The sequence below is a fragment of the Dermochelys coriacea genome, chromosome 1 (genome assembly GCF_009764565.3).
Source record: "Dermochelys coriacea isolate rDerCor1 chromosome 1, rDerCor1.pri.v4, whole genome shotgun sequence".
Lineage (NCBI taxonomy): Eukaryota > Metazoa > Chordata > Testudines > Dermochelyidae > Dermochelys > Dermochelys coriacea.
In genome coordinates this window covers 262,601,666-262,614,669 of record NC_050068.2, presented here as the reverse complement: position 1 = coordinate 262,614,669, position 13,004 = coordinate 262,601,666, and the positions used below count along the sequence as shown (strand labels likewise).

Sequence of the window (13,004 nt, the reverse complement as noted above, 5' to 3'; positions counted from 1 at the left end):
AACCACGATCACACTTCTGTGAAATTAGCTCTTGGCATTACTGCTCTGACAGGTTGTTGGGTAAGCTGTTCTGAAGTCCTGGTGGCTGTTACAGGGTAACCGTAAGTACACTAATATTGCTGTGTTCACTTTGTTTTGCAGGTTAGGCTGTTGAGATAAAAAGCGGTGGACATTCATGACTGAATGAAATCTCTCCCACTGTGCAGCCATGCCCCCTCTTGATGTGCCTGCCAATGCCAGCACTTCCTTCATAAATTCTTACATCACACTCAAGACTGATGACATCACAGAATATGACCAAGGAGTCTGAACCAGCTGTTTCCATGGACACAAACTCCATAGTGACAATGGGGAGGGGAGGGAAAAAGAGGAAACAGGTGGGGGGAATTAAAGAGGGAGGGATAAAATATATATATATATATAAAGATCTATTTTTTAGTCTTGGAAGACTTTGTTTTAAATGAAAGGTGCACTATCCCTTTTTATGCATTTGATTCAATATTAAAAACACAAATAAATTCACAATTTCTTCTAACTACAGTAAATATTAAGTCCAGAATCCAAATGAGGCTCCTGAACTATCCCTCTTTTGTTGAAAAGGGAGTGGAATTTGCATTCCACTAACCAGATTTGTTTCCCTCCTCTTCTCCCCCAGCTTCCGGAAGAAGAGTTCAAGACTTCAAGAAAATTTTTTAAAAAATCCTCTTTCATTACAGAACCATCTGTGGGATAGGAAGGGGGATTGGATGGCTGCAGGCAATGAGTTTTTCATATGTGTATGTGTGGGGAGTGAGTTTACAATATTTTCTTTTCAAGAAACACTATTTATTTTGATTAACAATAGAAGCTTGAAAACATCTGACTCCTAGGTCATGCAACTTGTGAAGTAAAAGGTAGCTGCTGCTAGCCAAATACACCCCCCCACCCCCCGCATAGATGTGAATATGTCTGCACCGAATGGTGGGTGCGGGGAGGGTGTTTCTGCCATTCATGGTAATGATGAACACCCCTAAATCATTCCAAGAAGCTGCCGTCTCTTTTGAAAGCAGGCTAGAGGAGGATGTTGGTTTGTCTGCCCAGGTGGGAAGTTGAACAGGAAGTCTGAATGTTGATGGAATCAATGTGTGTTTAAATTGTCCAGGAAAGTTCAGTTAACCCTTCTTTAGCGTGTGGGTGGGTTGTTTTTGGGTTTTGTTGTTTTTTTCCGAAGGAAGGGAGAATGTCAATTTAATAGCCTATACCATATGGTTATTTTTTTGTAAATTGTGTAATTTTTAAACATTTGAGTTTAAAAAACAAACAAATTTTCTCTTGTTAAGGCCTTAAGAAGGGGTTAGTGCATCTTTCAGGGGTCACTCTGCCATGGGAATAAAATAGCTGTTTCACAAACAGTTTTATATAAAAAAAAAAGCTTAAAAAACAAAACAAAAAACTAATAAACTTCATTTTAACCTTGTTTCCTTTTGTTTTGTGAATGTAACTTGGTTTGTTGAAAGGGAGGGGGAGACATGCTAACATTCAGCTGCCACGTTTTGGGTTGTTTGCCTTCTGTCATCTTCGTTCCTTACTTTCACTGTTGAGATTTCCTTAACCTACTGGACTGGCCAAGGAGGAGGGAGACAGTGAAGTTTTTATTATTAGGATTTATATGATGATTAGGCATAGCTAGCCAGTAGGATCACTTGACTCCCTGAACTCACAGTTCATATGCAGTAGTATTACACTACCTGCCTGATCTTTTCTTCACACATAGGATGATACCGTACTCTAATGACTTCACACACTGTGGTGCACGGTAGGGTGTTGTTGTAGCAGGAGCTGGCCAGCATGACTTTGGATCTAAAATGGGGCTGAGGAGGTGAGAAAACCCTTTTAAAAAATGATGTCGTAGGTGCCTGTTTTGCTACTTCCATTATGGAACATTCAGCATAAAATTCAATTTTAGCTTATTATAATACTTCTATTTTAGCTCTAGTTGGGAAAAAAATGGAGACACTTGACAGTCAGGGCCAGATTTCCAATTAGGGACATCTTACCTCTCTCAAACTGTGTGCAACACTAAGGTCAGCTGTGGGGGGGCACTGAAGATGCTGTGCCTAGCGGCACGTAAGGGGTAAGTCCTGTTGGTAGTAATTAATTTATAGAAGTTACTACTGTCTTTGATATGTATTTCGAAAGATGGGGCATTATAAAAGTCCTCTACTTACCCCTTATCCAGTAGTAGGCACTGAAGTCAAGCTCCTACTATTCTAGGAAATGTTTGTGACATCTGTAACCAGTACTGAAAAAACTTCAACTGCCTGTGTAGTCAGAACAAAATCATTTTCCACGTAGTGTGACTGAGTAAATTATTTCTTTCAAATCAAGTGAAATTGGCTTTCTCTAGTGTCTGTTCTACTCTACGTATCCCAGAACATTGCATTACAGGGATTCCATGCATTATATTTCTGATGAATCTGCTGAGAAGTAGTAGGTCAGCAGACAGGAGTGTGATGAAACTTCTGATGGTGACACTGGTGCTTCTTTTCTGGCTGCTGAATGTGGGGCTCAAGGGCAGCCAGGAGGGGAAGGGTCTATGGGAGGATGGTTGGAAACCTGGAGGAGAGCATTAGAGGCAGCTGTTCCTGGTGCCTGCCCAGGGTGACTGAGCTGAAGATTCCAGCGTTGGCTGTATGCAGATGGATCGTGTTGATTTCAAAGTAACAGGACTCATGTACATCATGTAAATAAAACAAATTACACCGGACCTGACTCTGAGACATCGTATTCTTTCCAATGACAGAAACTGCAGCAAGGCCCTGAACTCTGCCACCACTTGGCCAAAGTTCAATACTGGTACCAGAGACAGGGTTAAATTTCTAAGAAGAGAAAATGTGAACTGGTGTTCCCATTGAATAAAGATGGAAAAAGTCTGCGGTGCTTACAGAAATCAAAGCTATCCAAGAAGAACTAAGAACAGGCCAGGAAGAATTAAAATGGTCTGGAGGCTTCTCAGGAAGGACTGAGATATGCCCTGAAGGCAGAGATTAAATCCAGACATTTGGAAATAAAAACTGTATTGAACAGAAGCTACTAAGGGCCTGAGGGGATTTTGGAACCTATGTATGAAATGCTCAGTTTGTTTTGCCAGCCCTGACTGAAGAGATGAACAGCAGCTTGATTACCATAGACCAATTTTTTTTCAAAGAAATAGAAAAACACCAAAAGGCTTTGGTTAGCTTGGAACTTGCTTAACAAAGATGAGCTGCAGCAAAGACTTGGGGAACATGATGAACTGTCTATAGTAGAAAATCCAGGGCTTACAAACCATGTCAAAGTCAGATGCTTGTATGAGGAATTGAGCAAACCAGGCAACTTGGATAAGACATTGATGCTCTGATGTGTGGGGATTTGCATATCAAGGTCTTCAAAACAAAACCAAGGATGCCATGTGAGGTTGTGGAGTGTGTGTGTGTGTGTCCTGCTGTGCAGTGCAGAAGGCAACTACTGCTGCATAAGGTTGTAGCCGTCCGGTACAAGCCCTGTAGGTACAGATCTGTAAATATGCATGATGGGTGGGGGAGGGAATTGTGGCTGAATTCATGATACTTTTGAATTATTTGAAATGGTATTAAATTCGTTTTGTAAAACAAAGGAGATTGGCAGTAATGAAAAAAGGAAGTAATTCAACTGAATGATGGTACTCTGAAAAGATTGGCCACAAAAAGGATCCTTATAAAGTCAAAGGAAGACAGTATCTCAAGTGCCTAAGGTTCGACCCTCCCACAGAGCAGGAAACAGGCTGACACCAAGCTACAAGGGGAAAGCTTGACAGCACAGGAGGTAACCCTACAGTTTTCCTTTAGATACAGGCAATTAATGAACAGCATTGGGAGTTTGGCTATTGAATGTGTAATAGAGATTATGCTGTGGTGTAGCTGTGTAGGTCCCAGGACATTAGAGAGACAAGTTGGATGAGGTAATACCTTGTGCGGGACCAACTTCTGTTGGTGAGAGACAAGCTTGTGAGCTTACATAGAGCTCTTCTTCAGGTCTGGGAAACTGGATTTATGGTTTATGGCAACAATCTATAAACCACTAATACCCTCCCTCCCCCAAGCTGCTTCCCCCACTCTCTTCCTTTCCTCCCTATGACTGGAGGGGTGTCAACAGGCCACTTCACCTTGAATGGTCCCTTGAAATATGTTAACTGCTTATGCTAAACAATCTGTTCCATCTTGTATTGGGTAGTGACACTGTCAGTTTCCCAGACCTGAAGAAGAGCTCTGTGCAAGCTCAAAAGCTTGGTCCAATAAAAGATATTACCTCACCCACCTTATTGTCTCTAATAGGGGCATGTCTACACTTAAGTGCTGCATCAGCACAGCTGTACCATTCTAAGCCAATGGGAGAGAGCTCTGCTGTCTGTTTTGTTAATCCACCTCCCTGAGAAGCAGTTGCCATGTTGGTGGGAGAAGCTGTCCTGCCAACAAAGCACTGTCTACACGGGGGGGGGGTTAGGTTGGTACAACTACGTCACTTAGGGCCCCTGAAGTGATATATTTATGCTGGTATAGGTCTGTAGTGTAGACTAGACCTTATTGTAGACACTGGCTCAAATGCAATGGTTATTAGACCAAACATGCAAAAAATGCTAGGGAACAGAGGATCCAAAAATCAAATGACCAAATTAGGCTCAAGTAGCGAGAGTGACTGGGGAACCACACACCTGTCCAATAGTGGGGAAACTGGGTTTAAACATTGCATCTCTAGAATTGGAGCAAGATGTCTGGATAGCTGAATGTGGGGATGGGCTGGTTACTGACTTGGATTTTACTATGGCTAATAGATGCTAGGAAAGGTGTCCTTCATCTGCCATCTGAAAATTCCTTTTCAGTTATGGCTCATGTTTTGCAGGGGACAGATTATCTGTAAAAGCAAGTTGTCCTTCTCCTAGGTGTTGAAAGTATAGTAGCAATCGTATGTTTGGGATAGCCCCCTAGGAAGGGAAAACGGGGAATGGTTGAGAACTGCGTTGAGACACAGGGTCTGTGGGGAATTTAAGCTACTAAAATTCTTGTCAACCTGAAGCAGAAACAAACTCCTGTTCAGCTGCTGAATATTTCTGACAAACATCAAATAGTGGAACAAGAAAACCACAATGGCAAAACTGGAACCAGAGAATCTGGTACATACTAGCATAGAGAGACGCTCTAAGGGAGAAAGGAGCGGAAGGTGATTTTTCCCGCCTGTGTTTAGATGGTGTTCCAGTGCAGTATTGTACATTTAAATGAGCGGCAGGAAGATATGAGAAACTTGCTTGTGAGGAATTGAGTTTTTCTCCCATTCCCGAAAAGATAAGCTGGACAGCACTGACAGCCCAAGACTGACACTGGAGGAAGGCAGCGCATCAAACAAGTGCTTCACCACTTAGTGATTTCATAAAGAGACGGGTCTTTACAGGTCTTTAGGGAAGTGTATCTGGAAGGTTTAATTGAAATTTCAAGTAGACCTTGGGCCAAATCTGTCTTTCTGGTTAGGAAAAAATATGGTAGCATTAGATTTTATGTGGACCATAGAAAATTAAGCATATGTCTACACAGCAGTGGGCGGGCGTTTCCCAGTGCGGTTAGGCAGACACACCATAGCTCTAGTCAGGCTAGGGCTCTAAAAATAGCAATGTGGCTGTGGCTGCATGGGTGGCAACTTGACCTACCTGCCTGACAGGCTGTTGTACTCAGGCAGCTAGCCCATGGGCCTGCAGCCCTGCTGCTATTTTTAGTGTGCTCACTTGAGCAGAGCTAGCGTGCGTGTCTACCTGAGCTGGGAAGCACCCTCCTAGCTGCTGTGCAGACTTTCTGTAGCTGAAAGGATTTTTATCCTTTGCCATGAATGGGATAAGATCCTGGATGATGCAATAATAGTACCTAGATCTTACATAGTGGCTTTTACCAGCAGATCTCAAGGCATTTTGCAAAGGAGGTCACTATCATTATCCCCACTTACAGATGGGGCAAATAGCACAGAGAAGCAGGTTAAATCTGGCTTTCTTCACTGAATCTTTAGAGTAGTTGTTGACAGGTGGCCGTAGATCCAAAATGGCAAGAGAAGACGACCGCCTTTTTAGCGGGACAGGAATTGGGCAAGTTAAAGTAATGGCTTTTGGCTTGTGTAATGCCCCTGCCACCTTTTGAGAGGCTCCTGGTGAGGATATTGTGTGGCATGCCCCTTTCAGCTTTCCTGGAAGATATCCTGAGGCATGCTACAATTTCTAATCCAGAATTGATATATTTACTGATGACCTGTGATAAATTTGAGTGCTGATTGGAAATTGAATCCAAAGAACTGTGAGTTGTTTCAAAAAGTTATCCTGGCTCAGGCACACAGTCAAGGAGGAGCGCACTTCCACTGACAGGAAATTGAGTCAGCACAGAATGGATCAGCTCTTCAGATGCTGACAGAGTTCTGTAGGGCTCTGCACGAATTACAGAAGGTTAAATTGTGGGTTTGCTAAATCCCATAGAATGGGAGTAGAAGGGAAAATGTTTCAGCACACACTGGTTGTGAATTGGTGCTTCTATTTTAGCCTACGCATGTTACAAAAACCCCTTTTGGATTAGACACACATGCTCATGAGTATGGATTGGGGGCTGTATTGGCACAAGAACTTGAAGGATTTGAAAGGGTCTCTCTTGTAGCGGAAAGTCTAAGCAGTTATGTTGAACATGGACTGAGGACCCCAGCATACCTCTTGTATGCAGTTCCAGAAGAGAACAAAAGAAATTTGGATCATTTGGACTATGTAGAAATGCTACAAGCCAGAAACACCCAATACACAGAAAAGGAAGAACTTGCTAAGGCTGTTGGCAACAACTGCTATTGATAGGCACAAGTATGTCAATAACTGGAACAAATCCTGCTCTGCCAATGAACCCTGTGAAAATGCCTGGCACATTGGATCAACCACAGTGGGACATCCAAACTGGGCAGGGTGTGATTGGCTGACCTGGGCTTTGCGCTGATGGTATATGGCAGCCCTCTGACACAAGGATCTTCTAGTAGGTTAAATATGGTAGCGAGGATACATCCTTTTCAAAGGAGAGGACAGTGTGAAGAATCCACCAAGCACCAGTAAATCAGCAGAGGGCAATGTGATGAGCCTGCTGCTGCTCTTGTGGCTCCTGCCTTAGGCCATCAGGCAGCCATGTGGGGAAGGTCGAGGAAGTTGTGAGGACAGTTGGAGACTTGAAGAGTTTGTGGAGTCAGCTGTTCCTGGTGGCTGCTTAGGGGATTCCAGAGTTGTGTGAGGGCGGGTGTATCTCGGTTTAAAACTAACAGGACTTATGCATCGTGTTGCTGAGAACTCCCACATTGTGTAAATAGATTACCTGAGACTTGACTCCAGGACATCAATTTATCTCCAACAGAAATAGGAAACTGCTTTCGAAATTCTTCAATTTTGCTTTTTCTTTTCCTAAACTCACCAAAATCTTTTCTCAGCTGCTCCTTTAGGGTTTGCCTATTCGCACCAATAGTCTGATAAGAACCCAAATCACATCTGCAGTCAGGAATCCCAGACACACATCACAGCTACTGGTAACACCGCTGCAGATTCTACATGTCACCTAGAGGTGCCATGTTTAAAAACTGTATGCCAATGTTGGTAGCATGATGACACAATGCTGTGTTATATTAGGACAGCACATGGCAATGATGAAATGTGGACACCCTGAAGACTTTTTACAATTTAGTTCAGGCTGGCAATGAAACTGAGCACCAATGAAACTGACCTATTGCAAAGCCCTCAACTCAACCACTGCTCAACCTAGGAACAGCATACTGACAAATGCGGCAGCAATTTTGCACTCAGCAATAGCTTATGCAGTATTTGATAGACACTTTTATGGATGGAGGGAATATTGACCAGGCCTCCTTGGTGTTTTCTTCTCCTTTTTCTATACCCCTCTCATTAACATGCACACAGCCTATTCTTTTTGTTTTGTTTGGGAAGCTGCCACAGATTCTTTTAACTCCACCTGTATTGTAGCCACCAGAAAATGTAAAGAAGGAAGCTTGTGTAATGTCCCCATCACAAGATGAGAGTATTTTTTTTTTTTACCATGTACACCAGACTACTGAATAGCTTTTCTCTCAGACTTCCTAAATCTCAGTTAGGAGATCACAAACACTGCATACAATTTATATACAATGACATAACTTTTAATTTTAAACATTTTTAAAGTTATCATTGGTCCCTTTATTAAACACTTCTAGAACTCTAGCAGACTGCACCACCTGGGTTAGTGAACAGATTATGTGTAAAGGGCCTGATTTGGGACATCCTGGAATACTCCAGACCTGGAGGGTGGGGTGGAATGGAACGCTCCAGTGCTTTGATTCTAAAAATAGAGTGACTCTATCCCAGGGGTCTCAAACATGTGGCCCGCATGTAGCCCACGGAGTTATTTGCTGTGGATCGCCAAGCTCCCTTTACCTGCCGCCCCCCTCTTTCCCAGTGCTCCGTGTCCCCACTCCTCTGCCTCCCTCCAGGCACTTCCCGCTGCCAAACAGCTGTTTGGCGGTGCTTAGTGCTTTCCAGGAGGGAAGGAAGAGGAGTGGGGACCCACGCACTCAGGGGAGGAGGTGGGGCAGGGGCGGGGCAGGGAGGGAGTGGAGTTGGGGTGGGGACTTTGGGGAAGGGGTTGGAATGGAGGCTGGGAAGAGGCGGAGGAGGGGTGGGGCCTCATGGAAGGGGAGGAGTGGGGGCGGGTCTTTTGTACCTTTAAATGAAAAGATGTCAGTGATGCAGCCCGCAGGCCAATGTACTAGTCCTCATGTGGCTCTCATGGTGATTTGAGTTTGAGATCCCTGCTCTATCCTCTGCTCTGTACAAGACACAAGAATACAGACAATTACTGCTCTGAAAGAATTTACATCCTGCCTACTCAATCTTCTTAGATTGTATCAGGACCTCAGAGGTGGAAAATATTTTTATTGCTTCTTTTGTTGTCGGCACTGTGGAAGAAATGAGTCTTAGAAGGGATTTGTATGGGAGGGTAGTAATTTGTCTTTTTTTAGTATTTATTGCACCTGAAGTGATATGCAGTGCCTGGGTTTCCTAAACCTGAATGGCTTGATCATGGGCTAGTTTGCAAAGTCTTTTTCCAAGGTCCCTGAATTTTACATCCTCTGCAAAGGTTTTTTGAAACATAAACTATGGCTTAAACTAAAGAGAACAAGAATTATTTGGGTACTGAATATGGAAATTGCTGCCCACATCACAAAACCCACCACTACTTACCACCCCTGTTTGGCACTCTCAGCGAGTCCAAGGACTAAGTGAGCCCTGGAGATTGGTCTCTTGACCCAGAAGTAGACCATCCAGAACAGAAGTTAGACACATGGGGAGCCAGGGGGAGGAATGTCGGGGGGAGTGTGTACTATGCAATCTCTACCTGCCCTAGGAATAGAAGACTTCAGTGTTTTGGGATTGTCCCTTTTGTCTTTGACCTGCTTTGAAGGATTCTGTTAGGAGGGGGCAGATGTGAGGAGTCTTGAAATCTTATCAGACCTCCTTCCAAACCCCCCCAAAAGAAAGAAGTGTCCTCTTTTCCTCTCCTCCAATGTTTATCAGGCCTACCTTGCATTCAAGAGTAGCTATTGTTTTCCTACCTCAACATCGTTTTGCTTCAAAAAATAACTTGTTTGTAACCGTAAATGTTTTAGCAGATAGGTCTTGTAGAGCTATTCTTTGGGGTTTGTATCATGCATGTTTTTGACACCCTTTGCAAGAATAAGGATGAAACTAGTCCAGGCTTATTTGAGTGGTCTGTACTGTCTTGTAGTATGCAATTTCTGCCTGCCTTTTTCTCCTCCACGTGTGGGAAGGAATTCTGCTTTTGTGGTCCATTCTTAAGAATGTATGTGAGTGCCTTTTGATCTGTAGCAATGGATTAATTGCAGAATGATACCCAGCTCTTTGTGTGCACATGCATCAAAAGTATGAAGAAAATTGGTCAAGCAAATCTATTTTCGTTGCTCAAACGTCTGTGGGTTATGTGGCTTTCAGTGGAACTGCCATTAATAATCAACCTAGATGTATAAAATATCAATAAATGCCCATACCATGCTCTGGGAACTGTTAGACAATTTAGATTTTACAATGCAGAATTTTGTGAAATGAACTGTTCCTCACGCTCCAGTAAATACCCACCAGCAGCTATACTTTTTTTTTAAACCCTTCTATAGCAAGCAATGGGTGACCTGCTCCAATGTCCATTAGACATTAAAAGCCTGTTTGAAGTACATGTACATTTTTTTAAAGCAGAATCAAGCAGATACAAAGAAGCAATTCCCTCTATTGCTATCTCCCATATTCCCCTGTTTGGTTTACTTGTATAGCAGCTAACTGTTTTAAGAAGTTGTTTGTACAGCAGCCTTTGTTCCTCATGCCATTGTCATGGAGGACAATTGTACCTGGTGATTTTGAAAAGCCATGTGACTAGCAGACTGTCAGAATCAGAGAGCATTATTGAGCACTGGTGATGAAGAGGAAGGGAGTGAAAGTAGCCTAGAGAAGATGACTTAATAGGTCATTTCTATCTCTTTTCCATGACCCTATTATCTCTTGTAATGCTTTGTGCGTGTCTTCATATTTTTCCAAGTAATCATTTATGTTCCTTATTAGGTCATTCCTGTATTTCTCTTGCACTATATGTTTTTTTCAACCAGCTAAGGCCACTCTTCATACTTCAGCATTAATCTGTCCCCACATGGGGGACTGATGAATTAAGGATATGGGAGACACAAGCTCAGCTTTCCCAAGCTCCCTGAGATAACTCCAGGAGCCTCCATGGTCAATTTCACTTCTTGAAAGCCAAAAGTAATAGAATCTCCAGAACCCATCACCTCGCTATGTGAAGGTCACTTCCCCCAGAATGGAAGTCCATTTCGACATTGCTAGACTCACCCATTATTTCTTGGACAAACTCTTTGAGTTTTTATATTTGCTTTTTTCTTCCTTGACGTTTTCAGGATTTTCTTCTCCAAAAATGCTTTTCTGAATGCTCCAAAACTTGTCCAGTGGCCCTTTGACCCACAGTCAGACCTTAAGCTTCGAGGTTATCCAGAAGTTCCTGCACTACTTGGACAGAAATATGAAACTGCTTCCAAAATGCTTCAATTTTGCTTATTCACTTTCTAAACTCACCAAAATCTTTTCTCAGCTGCTCCTTTAGGGTTTGCCTATTCGCACCAATAGTCTGATAAGAACCCAAATCACATCTGCAGTCAGGAATCCCAGACACACATCACAGCTACTGGTAACACCGCTGCAGCTTCTACATGTCACCTAGAGATGCCATGTTTAAAAACTATGCCAATGTTGGTAGCATGAGGATGCGATGCTGTGTTACATTATGACAGCACATGGCAGTGATGAAATGTGGACACCCTGAAGACATTTTACAATTTAGTTAATCCCTGAGAGCATGTTATCTGGAGGACAGCCTTCCAAATTAGGCCCAGCCTGTGCCAATAGCAACAGGTGACTACCCTAAATTAGGGCCCCACTCAGTAGGTGTTGAGTACCTCTGAAAGGTAATGAGCATCCTCAGCTCCTATTGAAGTCAACAGTTCAGGCTGCTGAACGCTGCCTAGGCCAAGCTCTCAGAAAGGATCCTTCAGAATCTCTTTCTTACTAATCATCTCCTTGTCCTGGTTCATTCAGCACCTATATTAAATGCTTATTGACCAGCTTGCTTCTCACACCTTATTTCCTGCTTTGTAATTAATTTAGTGTTTGGATCAACACAGTAGATACCAAAGTCGTCCTCTTTCTACAGACAGTACAGCCTTCCCCAGCAAACGCTCTCTGCTAACGTGCCTCAGCTAGAACCTAGATGCAGCCCACAAGAGGGAAAGGAGAGTTCAGCCTCCATGTTCCGTCCTTTGCCTCTCTGCTGAGACCACTAAAAAGGGATCCATTTAATGCTTACTGTGATGTGGTGGCTTTTGTACCGGACTCCTCTCTACTAGCAACTGGACTGAGACCATTTCACACAGGCTATTAAAGAGCTGTAGGGCAGCAACGGCTTTCTGTCACTGCTGACATGGGCAGTATCAGAACCAGTGACCCTAGAGGTCAGAAGCTGCCTGACCCAATCCCTTCCATCGCCTAGGGGATCCTCTTATCTGACCTAGGCGTGGAAGACTTGGAATTCCATTTCTACTCCCCTAGCTCCCACACACCGCCGTTGGCTTCTCTCATTGTCCGTTCAGTACAAATGAAACCTCCGTTCTTATCTGTCCAGCTTTGTTCTCCCTTTCCTATTTCTTCCTCCTCTCTTCCCCAGTTGAGGAGTGCTGCTCACTACTTGCATTGTTAGAGCTGCTCATAGCATGGTACTGCTGCCACCCTGAGCTTTTAAGATGACAGTCTAGCAGAAAACACATCCTGTAAAATAACTACAAGTTAGGCTAATAGTGGGGAGAGTGAGGTGGTTAGGTTCCACCACCTTTCCCCTCCTGGGGGATGGTTCAACTGCTTAAAGTTGTCACTACATGACAGCTAATCAGTAGGCTTTACACAATGAGCAGGTCGATCTCAATCCAGTTGCTGGTATATAGGCATCCTCATCGCAAACTGGGATTAATTGCCCCACATTTGGCCTTCTGAGTGCTGGAGAGATGGAGTTACTTGAGCCCTGGGGCCTAACCTCTCTTCTCAAGCCTAGAGGTAGTCTCTTCAGGACATGGTTGTGGCATATTGGCAGGGGCAAGAGCTGGGTAAGGTCGTACTGCTCCCTCCGTGCTGTGCCTATTATGGGGATAAATATTGAAGTGTAAACGCAAAGGTTCCCAGTGTGGCACCTTTTCATCTGCTCTAAATAAAGATATAATATTAATGAAATATGATGAATACATAATTTCCTTCCCATCGACCTAGATGCATTTTGCTGAATGCCCCTAAGAGTCTGCAAGTAGTTTATAGATCTGGTCTGCAGTTCACTTGATTACATGCTCCT

General features: G+C 43.4%; 1 protein-coding gene across 6 annotated transcripts in view; it reads left to right on the top strand.

Moving 5' to 3' along the window:
• TCF20 (transcription factor 20) overlaps positions 1–1,456 on the top strand; it is a 216,369-nt gene extending 214,913 nt beyond the window's left edge. For all 6 annotated transcript variants that reach the window (XM_038397526.2, XM_043502346.1, XM_038397546.2 and 3 more), the window contains one exon: positions 142–1,456. Coding sequence is in view for 2 of the 6 variants with exons in the window: in XM_043502346.1 (XP_043358281.1) it covers positions 142–159 (18 nt within the window). In the remaining 4 variants the exon portion in view is untranslated. The remainder of the gene's footprint in view (positions 1–141) is intronic.
• Positions 1,457–13,004: the final 11,548 nt, after the last annotated feature.